This window comes from Punctularia strigosozonata (assembly GCF_000264995.1).
Source record: "Punctularia strigosozonata HHB-11173 SS5 unplaced genomic scaffold PUNSTscaffold_11, whole genome shotgun sequence".
Lineage (NCBI taxonomy): Eukaryota > Fungi > Basidiomycota > Agaricomycetes > Corticiales > Punctulariaceae > Punctularia > Punctularia strigosozonata.
In genome coordinates this window covers 323,611-343,377 of record NW_006767443.1, presented here as the reverse complement: position 1 = coordinate 343,377, position 19,767 = coordinate 323,611, and the positions used below count along the sequence as shown (strand labels likewise).

At 56.2% G+C, this 19,767-nt stretch overlaps 7 protein-coding genes across 7 annotated transcripts; 3 read left to right on the top strand and 4 right to left on the bottom strand.

Annotated features, from left to right (window-relative positions):
- Positions 1 to 480: 480 nt before the first annotated feature.
- Positions 481 to 1,517, top strand: PUNSTDRAFT_136851 (NAD(P)-binding protein; the record flags this gene model as incomplete). The annotated part of the gene is made up of 6 exons (XM_007386463.1): positions 481 to 526; positions 583 to 804; positions 855 to 919; positions 975 to 1,188; positions 1,246 to 1,287; positions 1,345 to 1,517. 6 exons carry the CDS (start codon positions 481 to 483, stop codon positions 1,515 to 1,517), a joined length of 762 nt encoding a protein of 253 aa, XP_007386525.1.
- Positions 1,518 to 1,920: 403 nt separating this feature from the next.
- On the bottom strand, positions 1,921 to 4,479 carry PUNSTDRAFT_136850 (uncharacterized protein; the record flags this gene model as incomplete). Its single annotated transcript, XM_007386462.1, has 6 exons — positions 1,921 to 2,407; positions 2,463 to 2,630; positions 2,700 to 3,063; positions 3,121 to 3,685; positions 3,744 to 3,875; positions 3,937 to 4,479. 6 exons carry the CDS (start codon positions 4,477 to 4,479, stop codon positions 1,921 to 1,923), a joined length of 2,259 nt encoding a protein of 752 aa, XP_007386524.1.
- A 186-nt stretch (positions 4,480 to 4,665) lies between these two features.
- PUNSTDRAFT_90809 (multidrug resistance-associated ABC transporter) lies at positions 4,666 to 10,613 on the bottom strand. Its single transcript, XM_007386461.1, has 25 exons — positions 10,368 to 10,613; positions 9,765 to 10,300; positions 9,253 to 9,703; positions 9,009 to 9,199; positions 8,849 to 8,948; positions 8,696 to 8,795; positions 8,591 to 8,643; positions 8,269 to 8,532; positions 8,121 to 8,215; positions 7,987 to 8,066; positions 7,860 to 7,933; positions 7,748 to 7,809; positions 7,639 to 7,697; positions 7,408 to 7,585; positions 6,817 to 7,354; positions 6,651 to 6,764; positions 6,476 to 6,600; positions 6,248 to 6,415; positions 5,866 to 6,198; positions 5,646 to 5,806; positions 5,541 to 5,588; positions 5,383 to 5,490; positions 5,187 to 5,323; positions 4,944 to 5,117; positions 4,666 to 4,873 (listed from the first exon to the last, which is right to left on the bottom strand). The coding sequence occupies exons 1-25, from the start codon at positions 10,578 to 10,580 to the stop codon at positions 4,787 to 4,789; spliced, it is 4,449 nt and encodes a 1,482-aa protein (XP_007386523.1). The 5' UTR covers positions 10,581 to 10,613; the 3' UTR covers positions 4,666 to 4,786.
- A 3,522-nt stretch (positions 10,614 to 14,135) lies between these two features.
- PUNSTDRAFT_73446 (class I glutamine amidotransferase-like protein) lies at positions 14,136 to 14,915 on the top strand (the record flags this gene model as incomplete). Its single annotated transcript, XM_007386460.1, has 1 exon — positions 14,136 to 14,915. The coding sequence occupies one exon, from the start codon at positions 14,136 to 14,138 to the stop codon at positions 14,913 to 14,915; it is 780 nt and encodes a 259-aa protein (XP_007386522.1).
- Positions 14,916 to 15,147: 232 nt separating this feature from the next.
- PUNSTDRAFT_115424 (uncharacterized protein) lies at positions 15,148 to 17,342 on the bottom strand (the record flags this gene model as incomplete). Its single annotated transcript, XM_007386459.1, has 11 exons — positions 15,148 to 15,255; positions 15,313 to 15,444; positions 15,507 to 15,590; positions 15,641 to 15,730; positions 15,784 to 16,111; positions 16,167 to 16,338; positions 16,404 to 16,569; positions 16,850 to 17,007; positions 17,085 to 17,179; positions 17,239 to 17,266; positions 17,318 to 17,342. The coding sequence occupies 11 exons, from the start codon at positions 17,340 to 17,342 to the stop codon at positions 15,148 to 15,150; spliced, it is 1,386 nt and encodes a 461-aa protein (XP_007386521.1).
- Positions 17,343 to 17,631: 289 nt separating this feature from the next.
- PUNSTDRAFT_73506 (uncharacterized protein) lies at positions 17,632 to 18,280 on the top strand (the record flags this gene model as incomplete). Its single annotated transcript, XM_007386458.1, has 3 exons — positions 17,632 to 17,909; positions 18,038 to 18,128; positions 18,209 to 18,280. Coding segments are annotated over 3 exons (441 nt in total), but the record flags the coding sequence as incomplete, so codon positions are not given.
- Positions 18,281 to 18,517: 237 nt separating this feature from the next.
- On the bottom strand, positions 18,518 to 19,472 carry PUNSTDRAFT_115422 (cytochrome c heme lyase; the record flags this gene model as incomplete). Its single annotated transcript, XM_007386457.1, has 3 exons — positions 18,518 to 18,642; positions 18,697 to 18,914; positions 18,973 to 19,472. The coding sequence occupies 3 exons, from the start codon at positions 19,470 to 19,472 to the stop codon at positions 18,518 to 18,520; spliced, it is 843 nt and encodes a 280-aa protein (XP_007386519.1).
- Positions 19,473 to 19,767: the final 295 nt, after the last annotated feature.

Sequence of the window (19,767 nt, the reverse complement as noted above, 5' to 3'; positions counted from 1 at the left end):
CTATTGGACGATCCATACTCTCTCCCGAAATGGAAGGTATTAAGTTGGCCGGCCTCTCAACGAGGGGCAACGTTCTACTTGGATGACTTCCCGTAAGATCTGTAGCGACAGAAAGACAGAATAAACAGTTGAAACCCCGATCTGTGGGTTATGCTGTAAATCTATGCTCCCGTACGGTCCTGCGAGTGTGGGGCGGAAACAGACGTCATAAACGTTGAGAAGGGCGGAGCAGCGAATGAGGAAGAGAGAAGGTCACGTGTATGATTAATTCCAGTCTGTAAACGGGCATTCTGGTCTGGAAGGGGGGGTCGACCCCCCTTCCAGATAAAAGGTCTGTACGAGCGACCGACAAACCGATAACTTGGCTTGACGATGCCGATTTTTCGGCATTGCTCGCTTAGTGGATTTGTAAGCGAAATCTATTCTATTCGGCCTTACAGATCCTTACGGGAAGTCACCCATTGACATCGTAATATTATCATGACACCCACTGTTTATCTAGTTTCCGGAGCGAACCGCGGGCTCGGTGTGTAATTCTCCCCGTGGTCTCGGACGCACCCGCTCGCTGACGCACCGCCGTAGGACTGGGCTTGGTCAGGACACTGGCCGCTCGCCCGAACACGATCGTTTTTGCGGGTGCACGCAACCCGTCGACGGCTACCGAGCTGCAAACCCTCGCATCTGAACAGCCCGGGAAGGTCAACCCGGTGAAACTTGTAGCCGCCGACAAGCCAGGAAACGAGGCTGCCGTCGAGGAGATTAAGGCTAAAGCCGGTCGTCTAGACGTCGTCATCGCCAACGCAGGTGTGTTCGCAGAAATCAGCTGCAATCAATAGACTGAGCGACGTCATAAGGCATATTCCAGGACTATTGCTCCGCGATCAAGGCCACGGCAGACCAGCTGCGCGAGCATCTCGAAGTGAGCTGCACGATGAAACGCGTAACTGCTCGGCCATGACACAGTTCCCCGACAGGTGAACACGATTGGACCATTCGTGTTGTACCAGGCATGCTTCGACCTGCTGAAGGCCAGTACGCCCAACCCGAAGTTCGTCGCCATTTCCTCTGGTTTGGGCAGCATAGCGGAGGGAGCCCGACGCGAGGGCGTCCTAGCCTACGGTTTGTCCAAGGCCGCGCAAAACTACCTGACCAGGAAATTGCACTTCGAACACGAGAAGGACGGCCTGAGTGCGTACCCTCTACGTCCCATGATCGTCGTGTAACTAATGGCTGACATTCGGGCAGTCGCCTTCTCCATCTGCCCCGGTGGTGTAGAGTCAGAAATGTGTACGTCCATGGGTTCGCTGAGGTATCTAGCTGATGCTGATAACATTTGTGGATCAGCGTTGAAAGCAGTGCTTGCTCAGGGGGCGACCGTCGAAATGGCGCGGGCGTCCGGCAAGCTGAAATCGCCGGAGTTTACCGCATGGTACATCTTGCAACGCATAGACGAGGCTACACGCGAAAAGCATAGCGGAGAGTGGATCTCCTTCGATGGCAAGAGAAAGACTTGGTGAAATGTTCCGCAATCGTGACACTGAATTCATGATTGCCCATCAATCCGACTTCGTATCATGCGTGCGAAGAAACACCTTCTATTGAGCACTGTAATTGAGTATGTGTTAAACCATATTTCTGCCCCAGAGCAGAACAAGGTACATCTATCAAGGTGAATGAAGAGGAATCGTGGGGTAAGCGAGCATTCGATAACAGGAAAATTGGTATTTTGCGAGAGGAACGATCTATCGTGAAAATACGTGCAAGTGTCATAAACCCTTCCTGAACCTTTCACGAGTATGCACAGTCCTTCAAACATAGGCCAAGCCCTGCGCAGCAGACCCGACAAGCAAAGCACCGACCGACCCGTCGCCCGGTTGTTTCCGGACTTCTCCCACTCGATGGGCGCAGCTCAGAACCACTCTAGAGGCGATCGAACCTGTTCGGCTCGCTGCTGATCGTCATGCCCGGCGGGGCGAGCCCCATCCGGTCGGTAGGATACGAGCCCGCGTTGCCCGCCTCCTCCCGGGTCATCTGGAACCGATTTGGGCCCTGAGGCGGGGTTAAGTGGAATCCGGCGTTCACGTTCTGCCACGGCGGTTGGCGGGGCAGGATGATAGGCTGTACGGGCAGCGTGTAGCGGAGGTCGAGCTCCTCCATGAGCTGCTTCAGGTGCTTCATGAACGGCGTTCGGCGGGTCCAGCGTCCGCCCCAATCCTGCCAGTTAGGACGATGCTCCATCGCGATGATGAGCGTGATGCAGTTCTGATATTCCATGCTATCAATGTGGACGGCGACGTTGGACCAGTCGCGGTTGTTCTGCGCGACGTAAAGCTGCAGGCGCTGGCGCAGCGTCTCAATGAGCTCCATCGGCGTGTCGTAGGCAACCTGGAGGTTCGTCGTCTCCCACCTTAGGACGAAGAAGATCAGAGACTGCAAGGCCTTCAGAGAGGCGCGTAACTCACATGGAACCACTGCGCCTCATGTTATGTACGAGTTTCGAACTCGACATGAGCGAGTTGGGCGCGATGATTTCAGTGCCGTCCACCTTCCTAAAGACAGTCGAGAACAGGCCGAACTCCTTGACGAAAAGTGGGTTATCGTCAATGAAGACGAGGTCACCGACGTCGAAGCTGAATTCGCATTAACCCGTCAGCAATGCCCTCTGATTCTTTCATTGGGATCATGATGGAGGCACTTACACATGCGTGCTGAAGATGAAGATCAAGCTCTCGAATAGAATCTGAGCCGAATGGCCGAAGATGAACGAGAAGCCCAGCACGATGGTGGCGATCGGCACGAGGGAACTCAAAGTATCCTTGCGGTTGAAGATGAGGAGGTAGATGAATAGGAGCAAAACCAGGGCACAAGCGATGAGCACCGCGTCCAACTTCGCCACCGCGGCCGACACGTCTTTGAGAGAGGCGACGAGAGCCTTGCGCTCGCGATAGATCCGTTGCACCGCGTCGCGCATCTCCTTTTTGGTGATATCGCCGTTGCCATCCTTGTCGAATATGGCGAACGCCGCCTGGGCTTCGGCATGTGAACCAAAGTAGGGCACGAAGTCTATCGATGGCATCGTCAGAACCGAATGCAGGCGGGGAGATTAAAACGTGAACGCACCCTCGACAAGTAAGTGATTCCTCGGTGGATGGACATCGCTGAGCTGCATAAACAGTTTCCGGGCAAGCTTCCTGGCAGAGTACAGTCCGCTGTAGTCCGCGCCCTTGTTGAGCTCCGAGTCCTTCAACGCGATTTGCCCGATCGCGCCTCCAACCTGGTCCACGATGATGCTCGCCAACGCCTTTCTTCTCCTGCGCCTTCCCTCGTTCCGGAGATCCTGCTGCTGCTGCTGCGGGCTCGGGGAGCCCTTTTCCCTCATGGGCGATAAACTGGACGGCGTCTCAGCCTCGGACCTCGCCGGGTTCGCCCCGAGCTCTTTGTGGTCGTCTTTAAACTGCTTGAGGGCAGACATGGACCCGTTGGGGGATTTGTGACCCACACCTTTGCGGTAGCGGCCGACGCCGCGCGAGGGAGGAGGGGTGGTTTGCGAGAGACGGTCGAGGGCTTTGAGGCCAAAACGGTTCTCAGCAAGGCGATCATGGAGCGCTTTTCGGTGGAAGTTAATTGCGACGGCGCGGAGGAATATCTTCTCAACGAGGAGGATCATTCCAGTGGAGAACAGAGCCTGCGCGCACAGTATCATGAGGATATGTAGTGGACGTGGAATCTGAGCGCAGACGGACCTGCATCACGCGGTTGATAATGACCCAGTAGCCGCCAGGAGGCTTCACAGTGGCACGAATGACGGAGAGGGCAATCCAAGCCCAAGAGATATCGAGTGCAAGCTTGATCCACGCACGAACCGCGAATAGAAGCTGGTTTGGAATGTGTTCGTTAAACGATGTCCACAAAAACATCGAGGAATGCCTCACGCACCTCGATTTGCATCTTCATCCTCTCCATATCCCCATCAAACCAGTCAATGACAGCCACAACGACGCGAGGTGTGAGGTCCACGACGATAAAAGTAAGACACGCCGCGACCCATGTAATTGCGAACCAAAGCGACCACGCGAACACATGCGGCCTCGCGACACTGTTCTTGAACCTGAGCTCGAACACGAGTAGGGGTGCAATAAGCGCCCCAGCGCCGAGCATGCCGACGAGGGTTACCCGGAGGGGCCGAGCAAGCCGGAGGAAGGCATTCCATAACGCCCGTCCTCGCCTCGCCTTCATATGCGTCTTCTGCTTCTGCACGCTGAGCGAGTCCTCGTCCGCCTCCCAGTCGAACTCGTCGTCATCCGTGTCTGAGTCTGTGCCCGTGTCGGACCCGTCGAGGTGCTCGGCATGGTCGCGCGGGTCGTTGCGCAGTGTGGTGTCGACATCGGCGTAGTCGTGGCCCCTGGGGTCGGCCAGGTTCGAGAGCGGTACCTCCTCCTCCTTCCTGCTTTTCGTCGGGCTGGTGCGACTGCCAGGCATCGTCGTCGCAGTCAGAGCCAAGAAAGAGTCAAAATGAAGGGTAAACAAAATCAAGGGTACGGGACGCGGCGCGGCGGGCAGCAGCACCCCTCTCTGTCCAGGTGGAGACTGCGAACGCACGGGACCCGATCCGGCGCGTCATTCAGATCGGCCTCAACAGTTCACCAGCTGGCTTGGCAACCGGATATCGGAAGTAACTCTGTTTTGTTCTCGAGCTTTCTACGCGCCAAGTACGCTGTACAAATACGCTCTACGCTTGCAGTTCGGTGCAGGCTCTATGCCGACGCCCAGAGCACCTTTTTGACGGTCAAACAAGGCCGGTCTCGGCTGCCAATGAATAGAACACGGAGTTCTTGTTCTCTAACAATACCTTCGGCGAATCAAACTCTGCGATCTTTCACATGGAAAGCAGTGAGAAACCGGGGTTCTCGCCGAGATAACGGGCAAGGCGGGAAGACGCTCACCTTTCCTTGGTCCAACACCAGCACACGATCAGAGTGCATGATCGTGTTCAGCCTGTGCGCGATGATGAACATCGTCACGTCCGCAAACTGTGGTCCACGTATGATCTCTTGGATGGCTTGATCTGTCTCTAAGTCGACGGCCGACGTGGCCTCGTCCAGCACCAAAATCTTAGTCTGCGCCACCCGCGTTTCGAAGTAGACATCTGAGCTATTTTGGGAGCCTGAGTAGTGTTGATTCCGTACCTTTCTTAATAGAGCTCGAGCGAAGCAGAGTAGTTGACGTTGTCCAGACGACAGCGAGGACCCTCCCTCGCTCACGGGGGCGTCAAGGCCTCCCGGGAGGCTCGATATGTATTCCTTCAGGTGAGCTTGACTGAGCGCTGCGCATCGAGATAGATCAGCGGTGTAAACCCAAACGGCAGCGAGGAGCGCAGCGCACCCGTCCAAATCTCGTCATCAGAGTGAGCGCCCGTGGGGTCGACGTTTTCTCTCATGGTCCCCTCAAAGAGGTCCGGAGATTGAGGCACGATGGAGATCGCCGAGCGCACTGCACGAGCGCCATCAGATGCAGCTGTGCAATAAGTTCAAAATACTGACAATCGTGTAAGCCTTGCTTGGTGATGTCTACGCCATCTATGTATATAGCTGCGGGCCACGTTAGAATCCATGATCTTGATATCTGCGCCGGCAGGGTGAACTCACTTCCGGTCGCAGGTTCTAGTATGCGGAACAGCGCAAGGAGCAGCGTCGACTTGCCCGCGCCTGTACGCCCACATATACCGATTTTCTCCGCGGGCTTGGTGGTGAGCGTTATATTCTTCAACGCACAATCCAAGTCCGGTCGGTAGCGCAGCGAGTAGTCACTAGATTGCGCGAGGGGTTAGTGCATGCTCAGGATGCACGAAAGAAAGGTGAAACTCACCGGAACGCGACCTCTCCCCTGATCGGCCACTCGAAGGGCGGCTTTGTTTCTGGAATCTCCTCCGGCGCTTCGCTCTCCAAACCGCAGTAATGCAATATCCTCTCCACGCTCACGATGTTCTGTTCGACTTCGCTGGCGGAGCGCACGACCCAATTTAAGGCGCCTGTGGTGTTGAGCGCGTACGAAAGGACGAGGCCGACGATGTTCGGGTCGACACCGGTGGTGAACAGCGCGGTCAGAGCGAGTAAAGCGACAATTACGATGATGACTGCGCCGACGAACTCGAGGCGAATGGACAGCCAACGGTTGACCGAGATGGATGGTTGGTAGCATCTGAGAGGAATAGTCAGCCATAGGTCACGGCAGTGGACCATAGGCTCACATCTGGTTACGATCCACGCGCCGCTGATTGTTGGCGATGAAGACGGCCTGCTGATCGAATGCGCGGATCGTCGAGAGGCCGTTGAGCGACTCCGAGAACCAAGCGAATATCGGCGACCGGGAGGTGGCGTCGAGGCGTTTCAACTCGCGGGACGTGGCCAAATAATAGCTACGGAAATGCGAATAGACTGTGAGCAAACAGACACCGAAAAGATATGCGAGTACGCACATCATGACACGGTAGTAGAAGTAGGCAAGCGGAGGTACGGCAATAAGGAAGGGCGGGAATGTATAACCAATGACGGCAACAATACCGACGCAAACGAAGAACGTCCGCACAAGGTTCATGATCATCTGAGTAAATATGAGTCGAGATTGCCTTCTGGGCGACAGAGACCGCTCACCCTCGCAAGAACGCTATCGACAACATATGTGTCGCGAGAGAATAGGTTGAGGATGCGACCGGTCGGGGTCTGCTCGAAGAAGCTGAGTGGCGCGCGCATAACTGAATAGAGCATCTACATGGCGCATCATGATGTGGTCTTTTTGGATGAACGATCGTGGACTGACCCGGTCGTGCAAATGCTTTGAGGACCTAATCGAGCACATCACCCAGATGATGATGTACGCCGCTCCGCTAATGACCGTAGCCGACAGCGAGAACACGCCATACAGCAGCAGATACTTGCCCGCGTCGGCGTTTGAACCGCTTTCGCGATTATGCCCGCCCCAGAAGCTCAACGTGATGTTCGCGCCGAGATTGAGGACCTGCTGTAGAACGATGGCCAGCATGAACATCGTGAAGCCCGTCTTCGACGCGGCCTTGATGTACTCCAGGTATACCTCCCTCTTCACGCGCCCTTGTTCAATGTGCTCCTTGGACGGACCGTCCTGAGTGGTGCGCACAGGGAGTGTGTCCGCCAGCTGAGCGCGGCCAAAACTGTGTTTTCGGGACTTCTCTGCGATTACGCTATCGCGGTCGTCGAGCTCTCCCTCTTTCGTAGAGTCGGCCAACGTGGTGGTATCGTCCGCCGGGGGCGACCCGTCCCCTCGGCGAGGGGTCGAAGCTCCGGAAGATGACGAAGACAAGTTAACTCCGTGCCCACGTCTACGTGCAGATCAGTCAGTGTCCGCCCGTAATGAAGACTAAGCTGCACTCACACAAGCTTCGCTATTTCACTCTCGGAGTTGGCCATCAAGGAAACATAAGAACCGGACTCCAATACGATCCCTCTCCGGATGAACATGATCTGATCGAAATATCTCAAGAACGTTACGCTGTTCGTAACGAGGACTCTGGCTTTAGTGCTTAGAAGGCCCTTAGGCCCAATCACCTGATCTATAGCTCTCCGTCAAAAGGGACGAAACCGGTCGCCCGAAGCTTGCACATACCGAAGACGTGGCGTGCGACGTGCGAGTCGAGCGCAGCAAGGACATCATCGAGGAGTGTGCTGAATAGCTGTCAGGACTGTAAAGGGTAAATTCCGTGTTCGATGCTCACAGATCAGCCCGAGCGTAAACTGCTCTTGCGAGAGCTACTCGAGCTCGTTGACCGCCACTCAACTACAGAAATAGTCTATCAAAGGTGAGGCTGTTAAGATAGGCAAACTCACTGTGATACCCTTCTCGCCCACCTCCGTGAGATCGCCTTGTGCGAGCAGCGCTAAATCGGGCCTCAGAGCACAGGCTGTTACACCATGAGTATACGGATCAACAACCATCTGGCAACGCTTCGCTCACCATCGAGGACAAGGTTATAGAACGTCTCGTCGTACGTATGCGAGAACAGGATATTGTCCCGGATAGTGGCACTCATAATCCTGTGATGAAGCATGAAGTCGACAGTAACGACAAAGGATGCGGTCTGAACTTACCATGCATTCTGAGGTGCGTAGGCAACGGAACCTCGCACCATCACCTCACCTTCCATACGGCGCATATCACCAATGATAGCTGAAAGCAAGCTTGTCTTTGGGGACATCAACGAACTGATGCTTAAAGTGAGGAGTGGAACTCCTTTACCTTGCCAGCGCCGACACGACCGAGGACTCCGACCAACTCGCCCCTCTTCACGGTGAGGTTGATGTCTTCCAACGTCGGTTGAACAGCCTGCTTGGACCAAGTGAATTCGCCGTGCGAGATCGACAGCACTTCCTCGCCTATCCTAGGCTTTTGGTCCAGAATGCGTTTGCGCGCATCAGGCTGCAACTCTTCTGCGTGCAAGAAATCCGAAAGACGCCGAACGGATACCATAGCCTCGATGATGTTCGAGGTGACCTGTGCAAACTGTACAATTCCGGGACTGCTGAGTGTATAGTCACCAATCCGTCGCAGAGCGACTTACCATTGCAAGCGGGAACTGCAGCAACATGAAGAGAGAAATGGCAGGAAAGATGACTGAAAACTTCGATCAGGTGGTTGTACGATGGTGAGACGACGTAAAACTTACTATCCGACGTGAGCGGCTTGGGCGACGTCACCGAAGCGACAGCGAATGAACTGAAGGCAACAAGAAGCGGTATTCCACTCCAAAGGGTCATGTTCAAGGACTACACCAATGAGTGAGCAGATCGCTTTGTTTGTTATCGCATGTGAGGCTCACAGTAGCTATACCTATCTTCCTGAGCATCCTCAACTCTTCGTCATTCCTCACTTGCAAGATCCGCCGGATGAATGCGTGCTCCCACGCATATAGTTTGATACTGATGTCCACAGAGCAGGTCAGTGGGGAAGCTTTAGCGAAATAAGCAAAGAAAATAAACCTGCGGATGTTCGCGAGCAATTCGCTCATAAGCCTCGTACGCTTATCCCTGTTCTTCATCTGCTGTTCTTGCAGACGTTTCAAGAAACGCGCGATGAAAGTGTTCAGGGGAATGGAGAAGATCATGATGGCGACTCCAACGAAAGCGCTCCAACCCAGCAGGTCGTACAGAGAAATGAACGCCAGGGTAATCTAGGTCAGATGGTGTAAGTAATCTATTCGCCCGCATAGAGGTGAGCACAAACCTGGAGCGGTCCTGAGATAGCAATCAGCCCGAAGGTACACAGATCTTGCAAGCGAGTCGCATCGACGCTCATCAAGTTCACGATATCACCGGACGATCGTCCACGCTCGTCCGAAGAAACGATGAGCGCCTTCTTGTAGATCATCGACACGAGGCCGGCGCGGACACGCATTCCGGTCTCGAAGCAGCGCTGGAAATACTGGTTCAAGATGACCGTCTGCGCCGTTGCCGCGACGAACATGAGCGCCGCTATCGAGAATCCTTTGATCGGACTGGGACCGGTCTCCGAGAAGCCATGGGAGTGCGCCTGCTGGTAGTCCGACATGTAGGCGAGGATCCAACGAAGGAACTGCGGTTGAAGGAAGGCCAGACAGTCCTGTATGATCTTGAGTCCAGCCGCAACAGCATAGGGCCCTCCGTATGCGACCGCGAGCGACGTCCATAATCCCTTACTGAACCGATGTTGTCGGTCAGCGTTTTGGTTTAGTTCACGACGAGGGAGGGGGTACTGACTGTTTCTGCATAGCGTTATGAAGGTCATCGCCGAGCTTCGAGGACTCGTCTCGAGGCAGTAACGCAGGAAGATCATCCTCGGTAATATATTGCTTCGTGCCCTTCTTCATCAACGGGGTGAGCCAGCCGAAGCTCCATATGCTAAAGACGTTGGCGGTGACCAGCGGGTTTGCATTCTTTTCCTTCTCCCGAAGCTCCTCCAGCGACTCGGGTCCCAGGCATTCCAGGGCGAACGCAAGGGCCGACACCCCAGCTACACCCCACCTCAAGCCGATGGCGACAGTTGAGACGGGGTGGTCGAGGGCGAGCGTGGTGCGGGTCCATATGCCCAAGGATGCGATATAAAACGGCCAGAAGAGTAGAAGTATCGCGGACGATTTGTGGGTTCTCGTATGGTTGTAGTACGTCAGGGCTGGGGTGACCGCTAGCGCGATGACCTCGAGGAGGTAGGACTGGTACACGGGAACGTGGATGCGGAGAACAAGGATGCAGATAAGATTTGCAAGGGATGTGATCGTCGCCAGGCATAATAACCACTAATTTCCGCAATAGACGCATGAATGAGAACCACTCCGGCGAGCAAATATGACGCGCTGCACGTACCAGCTTCGCCCGCAGTATCCATACGCTCCTCCTGCTTCTCTCAATCGTCGATAATGACCGAAGACGCCACGACTGGCCAATAGCGAGCACGAGGAGCGCAACGAGCAAAGTCGATAGCAGTATCCCTTCCTCAAAGCATGGCGTCAAGTCGAAATTGCGTATGTCGGACACAGGTTTCCAGCCTTCGCGATCCCTGCACGCGCCCATATGCATCGTGATCGTGACCGACGGCGAGCACGACGAACGAGGGCGGGATGGTGTGCGATTCTCCCGCGCTGGAGCCTTTTAAAGGAATGGTCGGGAACGGGTCCTGGGATTCGTCTCTGTCAGCACGGACGTGGGCCAGCTGAGTGTGGGCCGGGTCGCTTGAACAGCGTCGTCATGATATCAAGATACTCTCTGCCCGACCACCTACACACTCTACGTTCCCTGCGACGAGCGCGGTTCATATGAAGGAAGATGACTGCCATCGTAGTAAACTGTTTGCCCAGGTCTGAGCAACTAGCCCTTACGCGGTTGCTCCCCGTGCGGACACTACCCGCGCTCTGAGGTCTCAGAAGCCCTGACGCAGCCTATACTCGCTCCTGCTGCATGTTTGCGCTCCTCGTATCGATTCCGCGCTGAAGATATTGCATTGGATCAACCCCGATGTTACCGGACTCCACTGGGGCACTGCGATCATGCTGTCCTCATGACTCGGCGATCCGGCAGTTCAAAGTCTGGGCGCCCATGCATTATATTCAATCGGACTCTGAAGCAATGTTATGTATCTGCTTCGAAAGTCCCTGCGGCCAGGCACTCTTAAGCACCCAATAAACGCCTCTTTCCTGCACGAAACCATACAAACAAAGGCTTTTCTGACATGATTTGGGCGGTTTTAACTGCGCCGCACACCGCATCCTCCGCATTTCTCGGTGACCGTTACCCAACAGCTGTGCCTCCATCAAAGTTAGACTGCCAGTCGCGTACCGGCGACAATTTCAGTGTGCATATGCCGAGCGGAAAATGCTCGCGGACACCGGGCTCTGTGTCCTCTCAGGAACAATCGTCGAGGCGTATAAAGCCTCAAGCGCACACCAGGTCATAGTTATCGTCCCATCGACATCACAAACCGAACCCCCAAAAATGCAATTCACCAAAGCCACCTTCGCCCTCGCCACCCTCTTCGCCCTGGCTAGCTTGGTTGCAGCCACACCCTCCATTCCCCTCTGCTGCGACTGCACGGACCCCGTTTGCCTCGCGAACGTGAACGGACATGAGGGTCAGATCGGCTTGACTTGCTGCTAAGGCAAGTTTTCTCGTCGATCATTTTTTGCGACTGTTCTGATCTGTCTTTACTGGCGTCTCCAGCCCCTGGCCAACGCATCCTGACGTTACCACGAACGCAACAGCTGCGATGTGATCCAATACACGACGGAGGAACGAGCTGTACCGATGCATGCCGTGTATGCCGATCTTGCGACTTAAATTCAATATAATATCCTGAATTCGGCTCCAAACGTCCCAGGAGGTAATCTTTCCACCACGTCGCACTCACGAATTTTTGCCACGTCTTTATCCGAGAACGTTATACGATGCTTGCATTCCGTCCAACACTGGTTTTTACGTTGGTTTTGTATGAGGGTATACTATGCCGGGGTATAGTGACTTATGAAGCGTGATGATGTTCAGAGACTGGAAACTCGATGATCATGATGGAGTGGGGGGCGCCGGACGGTCTATATTCAATATCTAACACAATCCTATCCCAATCCGAAATCCAGCTCAATCCAATTCAGTATATGATCCTTCAAATTTCTCGGGCGATGTCGCTCTATCTTGAGCGCTGTAGTGCGTCTGCAATCGCGTAGAGGGGGACACCGTCAACTGGTGCCTGCGGTGGAATTTGCGGCCTTGCAGGTGAAGCGACGATCGTGGCGAGGGAGGCGCGTGGCAGCGCGACTAAAGTTGCGTGTATGCGGACACCGTCAAGCGGTGCCTGCGGTGCTATCTACGGCCTTGCAAGAGGTGTGAAGTATGCTGGGAGGATGGCGAGTGGTAGCTTTCGTTCTCCTGGTCCGCGATAAGCGCGGGGCGGGGCTGCGATCCAGCGAAATGGGGTTGTCCCCGAAAGGCGAGCGTGGAAGCTCAATGTGCGAGCTGGCCGGAAAGCGCGTCAGATAAGCCTGAGGTAAACAGAGATATAAGGAGATGCTCACTCTACTTTTGCAAGTCCATTGCCGCACGGGTCAGAGCTCACCGCCGGCACGGGCATGGGCTGGCTTGTAACCTGGATAAAATTCTGGTGCCGGTGCGATTCTTTATCGCCTGAGTCTATGCCGAGGTAGTTGTTATGCGGGGCGGCAGCGAAGGCCTTTGTGCACGAGAGATCGTAGTACAGAATGCAGATGGAGCGCTCCAATCCGGCTGGGAGAGGCGCAGCCATCGAGGGAGACCTGAAGGAAAGTGAGATGGGGCGAGACGAGCACAAATAAATACCCACTCGGAGGTCGAAGTTTCATTGCTGCTGTTCTCGACGCAGTCCTCATCATCGCTCATGTCGGGGAAGCTGCGTCTGTTGCACCAGATCTCCTCCCCCTGAACGAACACGGGTCGTTCTCCGATCTTGGTCCACGCTGCCCGTCCGCCTTCCTTACCCGAGAGTGTCCACAAGGGAGAAGGAGCAGTCGCTCTGCTCCTTCCAATGCCATTGCTTTGTACGAGCCGTTTTCGGTCTACCGCCAGCGGGTAGTTCTGCATACCGGACGCAGTGTCAATGTATTCGTTCATTAGCAGTAAAGGCCGTTTTATCAGCACGCTAAACGGACGTCTGCGTGCTGTGTGTTTCAACGGCCGTGAAGGCGATTCATTATAATACGCCGGACGTGATGACCGTGAGTGCCACTTTTAGTAATCGTTTGCAAGCGGGTGGTTCAAACATTCGCAGAACGCGATCGTCAAAGCTGTCACATACGCACGTTCGGTTTGTAAGGGCGCTGGACGCAATTGTCTGTGTTACGCTACATCGTGATGCGGCGATTCCATAAAATGAGCCGAGTGTGGCGATTCGTGTCGTTTACATCAACGTCGATGTCGACCAAGCCGACTTTTCTGCCTTGGCCATTCGGACCGCTGGAGGCCAGTTGGCACCAATAGCGAGTGGTGCCGAAGGGAGGCCATTGTAGCCCCTTCAACGCGTGTAGATGGGTGCTGCAATTCCGGATCAGCCTTCGTAGTATGTCGCCAAGCCTGGTGCATCCCCCAGATTAGGTCTCTCAGACGAGAAGGGGAGTGATCGTAAGGCGTGAAACACTGCTTTACGTGCTAGAGTCAAGCTCGGTATATCCAAACGAGGAAAATGGAGTTTCAAAGCTACAATGGCGGGACTGTGGTGAGCGCCTCGAGGGCGACGCGTCGCATTCTCGCACGGTGCACGTGCACGAGCACCTCCCGGACCGGCGTGCGCCGGAAGCCCGAGAACGCAGTCAAGCTCTAGCTGCTCTGCGTTGTCTCCTGAGTCCTTTGCGAGCATTACGCGTATGTGCAGCTCGTATTACTCCGCTCAAATTTCGGACGACCTTCCAGTTTCTCTAAGGATGCCGAGCCCTGCAACTAGCATCATTGTCTCCGGTTGCTCTGGAGTCGATCATGATGCATGATGGTCACCGAAATCAACTGCGGCTGCCTCTTTCTTCTCGAGGTCTCTGGGCGAGCTCGCTCTGAACACTCCCTGGACGGACGGACCAGTGTCCCAGCATGCCTCACAAGAAAGCCTCAGTCATCTTCCTCATGGCTGACTACGGGCATGACCCCACGGAAACCGCGGTGCCGTTCGAAACCTTCCTCGATGCGGGATACGACATAACCTTTGCAACGGAGACGGGGACCTCTCCCCGCTGCGACCAACGCATGCTCGAAGGATGGACGCAGAAACTCCTCGGAGCTAAAGCCTCGACAATCGCCGCCTATAACGCCATGCTCACCCATCCCTCTCTTCTCCAGCCACTCGGTTGGACCGAACCGTCATTCTCCCTCGAGCCGTATAACCTCGTCTTTCTGCCTGGCGGGCATGATTCCGGCGTTCGCCAAGTGATCGACTCGGAGGTCGTACACAAGCACATCGTTTCTTACTTCCCCCATTGTCTGAAGTCCGCAGCCAACGCCAAAGCCATAGCGGCGGTCTGCCATGGCGTTATGGTGCTCTCCGAATCGTCGTACCCCGCGGAATACCCAGACGCGGAGAAAGCGGGCAAGAGCGTCGCATACGATCTCGCGACCACGGCTCTCCCGCACACGTTCGAGCAAGGGATCTGGCACGCGACGCGGCCCGTTCTGGGCGATTACTACAAGACCTACGGCGCGGGGAGTCCGAGTGTGGAGCAAGCTGTCAAGGCGAAGCTGCGCGACCCGAAGACGCAGTGGAAGGGCGGCATCGATCCGCTGTGCGCCAACATCGTCGAGGACGACGCGTACAACTACATCAGCGCGAGATTTCCGGGGGACGTGCCTGAGATGGTCAAGGCAGTGCTGAAGATGATGGACAGGGTTCTGGAGGAGAAAGCTACCTAGACATCTTTCGATCGATTTCTCATGCCTCGGATTTTCTCGTATTTGACACATGGTTCCGCCCCTTCCCCTCGCTTGCTACATGTTGACAGGCCGAGCTATCGAAAATCATTCTTACAATAATCTATGGCGCATAATGTCCGAAATATCAGCGTGGCATTCGCTGCTCACTAGGCACACCCCAGGCATATCATCCCTACACGAGCCTGGACTCCTTGGGACACCGGCCATTTCGTCACGGTGTTTCCTCTTCATCCTCTTCCTCGTCTTCCACAGCGACGTAGTCATCCTCGTCGTAATATTCTTCATCGTCATCTTCATTGTCTTCCATCGACTCTTTCAGCTGTCGGCGCGTGGGCGTTAGCAACGAGGTCACTGCCAGAACTATGACGCTGCGCACCATCTCTACGAGCTCATGGCATTCGTTTAGATGCGCTGTTACAATGGCCTGGCCTTCCGGTATCGAACCATCCACGCCAATGAACTTGCCGTCTTTCCGAAGCGAGTCGATCTGGTGCAGCGCCAGTTGGTACTGTGGAGTGAAACACGCTTAGTGATATGCCCCGAAACCTGAGATTATCTGCGTCAACTCACGGGGTAGAGATCTCGAGGGTTGAAGGGGCCGCCGTATTTCAAAACCTCGTTTAGGCATTTTCGGACTGTAGATAATTTATTCGCCTACGGGATACTCAGCGTCCGGTTAACGAAACAATTCAAGTGACACTCACTATGGGCATGAGTTCTTCTGATACGGGCTCGCTCGAGGAGAGCAAGCGATAGATGAGGCCATAACATCGCCTCAACAAGTATAGCAAAACCTAATCACTTCATCAGCTTCTCGCGTCGGTGACAACCACGGCATCGCACCCACATATTGCCCTTGCGGCTTGTTGCCGTGTTGGTCTACGAAGCCGCCGTCGACCCGCATCTTGTCGATCTCCTGCAGACTCAGCGAGTAGTTCCATAGGTCGGTCTCGCGGAGGCTCCAGCGGTGCGTGAGCGCGAGGCTTTCGAGCTCGGCGCGGATCTGCGTCAATCGGTCGTATATCGGCTTGAGTTCGGACGAGACGTTCTTCGACTCCTCCGTTGCGCGGATCTCCTGAACAACGTCGAAGCATTCCTCTAGCAGCGAACTGCAAATTGCCTGGGATGCAGGCATGGAGCCTCCTGGGCCCAGGAATTTCCCGTCGACTCGTTTACTGTGCGCTCCACCGTCAGAGGGTCAAGAGAAACGAGGAGCAGACCAGGACGTACGAGTCTATCTTTCGTAATTCTTCCAGAAGAGGTTTCAGCTCAGCCTTGTGGGGGCCTTCCTTCGCCGCTAGAGCAACAAGCTTGCGCCTAATGTTCACGAGCCGCTCGTGTAACGGTACTAGCTCCGAGTCCAACACCGCAAGCGAGTCTTGTAAGCTGCGGAGCAACGCGTCTGCCAAGAGTACGGTATTAGCGTTACCGTGCCCGTGGATATAAACATAAGCTTTGATCGCGTACCGCAGTCGTTCAGTTGCCGCTCCAAAAGCGTCGTCATCGCCCGCGGGTGTTTCCCACTCTCGGCATCGTGCTGCACGATGTAGCGGAGCTCGGAGAGCCGCCGGTGGAAGGGCGCGAGGTCCGACTCGTTGTAGACGGAGGACTCGTTCATGTGGTCCAGGATTTGCTGTGTGAACACGCGACGCCGCAGACGGACGAGCGCGATGGCAGATCAGTCAGCTTTTTTGTGCTCTCTCCTCGCGTTCATGGTTCAGTGGGTCGCAGCGATCGCGGGATAACGGATGGGTGGGTCAGTGGGTTTGGGGGGGGGGAGGAAGTGGCATGATCTGTCAGCGAAGAGCGTTTGAGCGCCGCGCAGACGCAGACGGACCATGCCGCACCCGGGCCCGGCAACGCGGGCTCTCGAACGAGTGAGGCGGGGGCGGGAAGGGGGGGTGAGAACTCACGCGCATGGACGCGATCTGGCAGTAGGTCGCGGGGCATTCCTTCGTCCGCCCGATGGTGAGGAAGAAGAGGGAGAGCAGGCTGCAAACATCGGAGAGCAGGGTGTCGACGCGGTTGTTGTACACCGTGTTGTCGTCGCGGACGTCGTTCAGCTTCGTGACTGGTATCGCGATGCGGTCGAGTGTGAGCGATCGGCCACAGCGAACGGCGCGCAGGAATAGAGAAGCATTGGCAGACCTTGTTTGACGACGGCTTGGTAGATAGAGTTGACGTCCGAGGACTTGATGTACTCGCCGCGATCGCGCTTCAGGGCCGTGAGCCTGTTGCGTATGCTGTGTATCCATCGTGAATGAGCGACCCCTCCGTCGCGGCACGCCGCCCGATCACTCACTTTGTGAGCGCCTCGAGGATGGGCAGCTCTACCGAGATCGTCAGCTCGATTTCGGCGCCCATTAATCGCCAATACGAACCTTCCTGCGGTATGGGGACCGTCATGGCGGAATCCAAGTAACAATTGGCCGCCTGTAAGCCAGGGTCGATGTGCAAAGGGGATGCGACTGTCCTCGGCAAGGGCCTCGGCCCCTGCGTCGACCGCGCCTCAAAGCGCGCGATCAGCTCCTTCCCACGGTTCCATCACCCTACGCTCTCCATCCGCCCTCCCCGCCACAGCATGTCGATGGACAAGATCAGAGAGGTGCGCGCGTCCGCACACGCATCCGAGACCGCCAGTGAACCCGTGCCGTCGCGCTGATTGCAGAAACTCAACGCCCTTCGCGCCGAGGCTGACGCCGCCGTCGAGCGCGCGGAGGCGGCCGAGGCCAAGAACAAGAGGCTCGAGCAGGAGCTGCTCTCCAAGGAGCAGGAGATCTCGTCGCTCACGCACCGGCTCGGCGTCCTCGAGGGCGACCTCGAGAAGTCGGAGGCGAAGCTGAGCGAGCTCAAGTCGTCGCAGACCGAGGGCGAGCAGGCCAAGACGACGAGCGACGCCCTGCAGCGGAAGGTGCAGTTACTCGAGGAGGAGCTCGACACGGCCGAGAAGAACGTCAAGGAGACCGTAGAGAAGTACGTCGAACTCACGTATACCTCATGTTTCGCGGGCGTCGGTGCGCCGTGCTGCGCGCTCGCGGACGCGTTATCGGTTTCGGGGCGATCGGCGATGCGGAGGCTGATCGACTGCATCGGTGTTCTAGGCTGCGCCAGGTCGACGTCAAGGCCGAGCACTTCGAGCGCCAGGTGCAGCGCGCTGAGCAGGAGCGCGATCAGTGGGAGAAGAAGTACGAGGTACGTTGTCGGGTGCTCCTCGTATCCCTTCTTCACCGCTACGCGATATGCACGTCACTATCTAACGCGCCTTGGCACAGGAAATGCAAGAGAAGTACCGCGCATCCAAGCAAGAACTCGACGAGCTCGTGGCGAGCATGGAAGGTCTCTGATCGACGACACCGCTCCGGCCGTCCTCATCCTCGGAACTATCTTACGCGACGTCTTCTACGTTTATTATGTACCATCGCATCTTCTCAATTCGATTCATGCTGCGGACTGGATTCATTCCACAGATCAGTGATGCGAATGTGATTCACGATGATTACAGGCACTATGGGAGGGGTATGATAGAAGGGCGCGCCTGATGTGAGTATACTACGTCGCGGGTTGTCGTTAGCGTGATCTCGTCATGTATTCCGTCGCGTTTCGGAATCTTGCTTGAACGCTGCCCAAACGTCCTCCGTCGCCGCAGAGATGCGCTCCTTCACGCTGTCGAGACTATCTAACGCGGGTCGCACGTCCAAAGAGAATACTACAAGACATGTTGAGCATCGACGGTATACAAGTCCGCAAGATCTCTCCTCACCAGGTGAACCGTCGGGTTCGGGAGGTGCGCTGTAGTAATCGATAACGTAGCGCACTTCTTCGCCGGTCTTGCGACGGACTATCCAGTCGTGTCGGTCAAAAGGCGGCTCGGTGTTGAACCGCGAGGGCAACAACCAGCCAGCGAAGAGCCAGAAACGCGCCTTGGGCGAGATCTGACCGGGCTTGCCCTGGAACCGCGCAAGCTTGATATCGTCCGAGCTGCGGCGCGTTTCGGTCAGTTCCTGCGATAGTACATCCTGAAAAACACGAAACTCACCTCGTCCCGGCGTCAGCTCGCCTGCGCTCCCACTTCAACACCTCCTCCCAAGCCTGCTCGTTCAAGAAATTGTGTATCTCGACCATCGTCTCCACGTGCTCCTCCGGCGTCTCCCACCCCTTCCGCACCAGCGCGTTGTAGAACTGTTGCGGCGACGGGTACTCCCATCGGTCGCCCTCGCCGTGCGCGGCGGGGCCCTTCTCGACCGGGCGCGGGATGGAGGACACGACGCGCTGGGTGGGGAGTGCGACGGCCTGCGCGGAGGACGTCGGCGTCTGCGGGAGCTCGGGCATCTGGTTGAGGGGATTGAGCGCCGTGCTGTCGTGCTCTACGGGGCAGCGCGCGGGGCGGTCGATGGGCGCCGCTACTGGTGCGTCGTGCTGGACCGGGCACCGAGCGGGTGCGGGTGCGGGTGCAGCCGTTGCCTGCGACTGGTGCATGGGGCAACCTGCCGGGGGTTGCTGCGCTGCCGGTGTCGGGGTAGATGTCGCCTGGCCCATGTCTGCTGGTGCGTAGAGCGGGAATAGAGGAGCGACGAGAGCAAGTACTTGCGAGCTGAGTGAGCCCTCCAGTAATTTATGCCAGGGACCGAGTTGAAGTCGGAAACAGTTTGCCGCCGGCGACAGATGGGCCCGGGACTTGGCGAAACAAGCCCCTGTCCCTGAATTTCAGTAAATCATGTGACTGTCAGTGCTAGTGAGGGAGCGCCCGCGGCCTTCCAACCGGACGGGACTGATTCCGACGGGTTTACGGGTGCCCTGGGGAGGAGCTAACTGTTTTCTTCCCCCTGACTGC